General features: G+C 49.1%; 1 protein-coding gene across 1 annotated transcript; it reads right to left on the reverse strand.

The window, feature by feature from the left end:
* Positions 1–2,540: 2,540 nt before the first annotated feature.
* On the reverse strand, positions 2,541–3,010 carry LOC147998670 (double homeobox protein 4C-like). The gene is made up of 2 exons (XM_087598758.1): positions 2,793–3,010; positions 2,541–2,712 (listed from the first exon to the last, which is right to left on the reverse strand). Exons 1-2 carry the CDS (start codon positions 3,008–3,010, stop codon positions 2,541–2,543), a joined length of 390 nt encoding a protein of 129 aa, XP_087454884.1.
* Positions 3,011–3,215: the final 205 nt, after the last annotated feature.

Here is a 3,215-nt window from a genome sequence, read left to right on the forward strand (position 1 = left end):
TCCCATCTGGATCCACACAGGTTGGAAAGAGAAGACCCCCTAACTGAGGATCCCAACCACTTGTCCTGAGACCCAAGGACATCACTTCCAGGAGTCATGCAAGTCATGGCACTTCTTTCATGCTTGTAGGGCTAGCTGGTAGTTGGGAGCAACAGAACTCTATTAAACCGAGGGAAGAATATAGCACATGCAGAAAGAAAGTCTTTTACATAGGCAAATAGCCCAAAAACCACAATAGTTCATGTAGAGATTCGGGAACGCACATTCATGCATTTCCTGTCAGAAGAGTTGAGCCAGATTTTCAGGAATTCTCACAATTAACATGGTCCATGCAAAAACAGGCACAAACACACACAGACACACACACACACACACACACACACACGCAAACACACACACATACCCATACAAATAACACAAATAGAAATACCACACACACAACAAAGCACACACACAGACACACACAAACATACACACATATACACAAATAACACAAATACCAATAACATACACAACACAAGCACACACACACAGGCACTCACACACGAACATGCAAACACACACATATAACACGAATACAAATAACACACACATACACACACACAAACAAACACACACACTAACACATACACACACACAAGCATACACAAAAACCCGGCCAGCAAGTCTGACCTGTGAATGTGGAACAAAAGACCGAAAACCTGTGTTGAAAGAATTGTATAAGCCCTATGCTCCTTGAGGAAATGTGGCTGCATGCACCCAAGGCCAACTGCCTACCTCTAGGCAATTGCAGTCTTCAGGTGGGTGCAGAGGGACCTCACATTCGGGAATGCAGGGCCGTGCTAGGCTTGGGAATCTCAAGGTTAAAAGACGGATACGGGAGATTGTGGGAAACACCTCACTGTGGGAGGAGGAAGGTATTCGGCTTGTCTGATTGAATCAGTGTCAATCCTGGAATGAATTGTTCACGATACTTTGGTTGCACTCCATTTCCAGGATGATGTTTATTTACAGTTTTGTGGCCTTACACACATTCTTCTTTAAGTTGACATTTTCCCCGCTTGTTTGCTTTAGCAAACACTGCCATGTCTGCATTGAACACTGATCAGCTTTCCTTGTTATTTCCCTTTCAGACCGCTCATCCCGCCTCACTGCCTTCCAATGTCTTACCACCCTTTCAATTGGAAAGCTCATGCCTAAACCAAACAGCCTTTCAACCACCCATACAAACACACAAGCAAACAAGCAAGCAAGCAAACAAACCAACAATGCAAATCTTTATTGAATACAATGGTAAGTAGAACAGAGCAAGACAAAACAAAACAAAAGTAAACTAAACAAATGTGCCAGGAGTACATATAGAATGGGTGGATTGTTAGTCATCTCACAGCTAAGCATAAGGCATTGGTAAGAAGAGCAACAGTTCTTAGTCCCAAGGAAGAAGTGTTCATAACTCCTTCCTGGTTTAGTGTCCTGAGATGTGTAGCCTACCGGGTGACCCATGAGATTTCCTGGAATCTGATGGAGCCAGTCCAATGTTGTGTTCTATCAGTTGGGCTTTTCATTAGGCCTCCTTGTTGTTTTAGGAGTCCCTGGTGATCTGCCCTCTGCCCCTTCAGCAGAAACCCATTCTGAGAGTCCATTTCCTCGTCTCAGGGCCCTCAGGTAGGCACTCCACATGGAAAACCCCCGTGCATTTCCTCCTTCTAGTAAGCAAGATGCTTTGCATCGAAATCAGCCACTGTCATAGGGGTTTTGATGCATTAACTTTTTGGGCTGTCAACATTCTCAAGTGTGGATTGCAGGTGTCTTCTGGATAGGAGCTTCCAGGCTGGGACTCAGAGAATATCCAGCAGAGCCTCATATTCTTCTTGAGAGAGAGGCAGCTCAGGTGTTGCATCCATTTGCTGCCCTTCACCTTCCAGATATACAGAGCCTGGGGAGTGCGTCTCCACTCGAACTTCCATCAGCAGTTGATCCAGGAAGAATTCCAGGACGCCCGTGTTGCATCCCTGAGTGAGAGCCTGTTCTTGGCCTTGTCCTTCAGGCTGTGCCCATTGTGGTAGCTGAGGCTCTCTGGAGAAATTGGTTGGGTCACTATAACTCGAGGATTCCTTGGAAACACAGTCCGTGGCAGCCAGTTGCAAGATGGTTTCCTGGACAAACTCGTGCTCCTTGCCACCAGAATTTCCATCAAGATCCACAGGGAATGGCCTGCCACCCTCCACTTGGTCTTCTTCCAGCAGTTCATCAAGGAGGAGTTCCAGAGGTCCTGCCTCGTATGCTTGAGTCGCTGTCTGTGATTGGCCTCGTCCTTCGGGCAGTGCCATTTGGGGTTGCTGGGACTCTTTGTGGAAGTAGGGCTGGTCGCTGGAGCTCGAGTTCTCCATGCCCACACCTCCTGAGATAGCCATCGATAACAGGTTGTCCTGTGCTGCTTCATCCCTGCCACTGAGACCTCCAGTTGCCACATCCTGCACTTGTGAAGCAGGCACATCTTGATCTGGAGCGCGGGCTTGCCGCGCTCTTCTGTTCTGAAATCATATGTGGATCGTGTACTCAGACAAACCTGTCCTCTGGCCCAGCTGCTCCCTGGTAGGAAAGCCTGGCAACGGATTCCTCTCAAAGGCTTGCACTAGGATACTGCGCTGTTGCAAGGTGAGTCGAGTGCGAGGCCTTCTGCTGTCCGAGGGCATGCTGCTACCTTGTGACCTGGAGCCAAACCATTCCTCGAGCTGTTGGGAGGCTAGCGGAATGGAGCCTCTGCTGGACCGCTTTGGGCCGTGCCTCACCTCTCCAGTGCGACTCCTTCGGTTCTGAAACCACACTCGGATGCGGGACGAAGGGAGCTGTATTTGCCTGGCCAGTTCCTGCCTGTCCCAGAGCTCGGGTATTGGTTCTTGCCTAAAGCTGATAGCAGGGCCTTCTTTTGCCAGGCCTGCCAAACCGTCTTCCTGCGCCGGGATTCCCCCAGCATACAGCTGTTATCCACATTGCTTCCAGCTTCCATGCTCCTAAGGATTCGATGCCAGGAGACCTAAAGCTGGAGAATATAGTCAGGACCGATCCAGATCAAGCGCAAGCTTCTGCAAATGCCACCCTTAGAGCTGGGACCCCTGCCCGTAAATACCTTTGCCTCAGCACCCGAAGCTCTGCCCACTCAAAAGGAGCCGTGGGCTACAGTCGTACTCCAGACCCTTGAATCAAGGTCATGC

The sequence above is a fragment of the Rattus norvegicus genome, chromosome 20 (genome assembly GCF_021556685.1).
Source record: "Rattus norvegicus strain SHRSP/BbbUtx chromosome 20, alternate assembly SHRSP_T2T, whole genome shotgun sequence".
Lineage (NCBI taxonomy): Eukaryota > Metazoa > Chordata > Mammalia > Rodentia > Muridae > Rattus > Rattus norvegicus.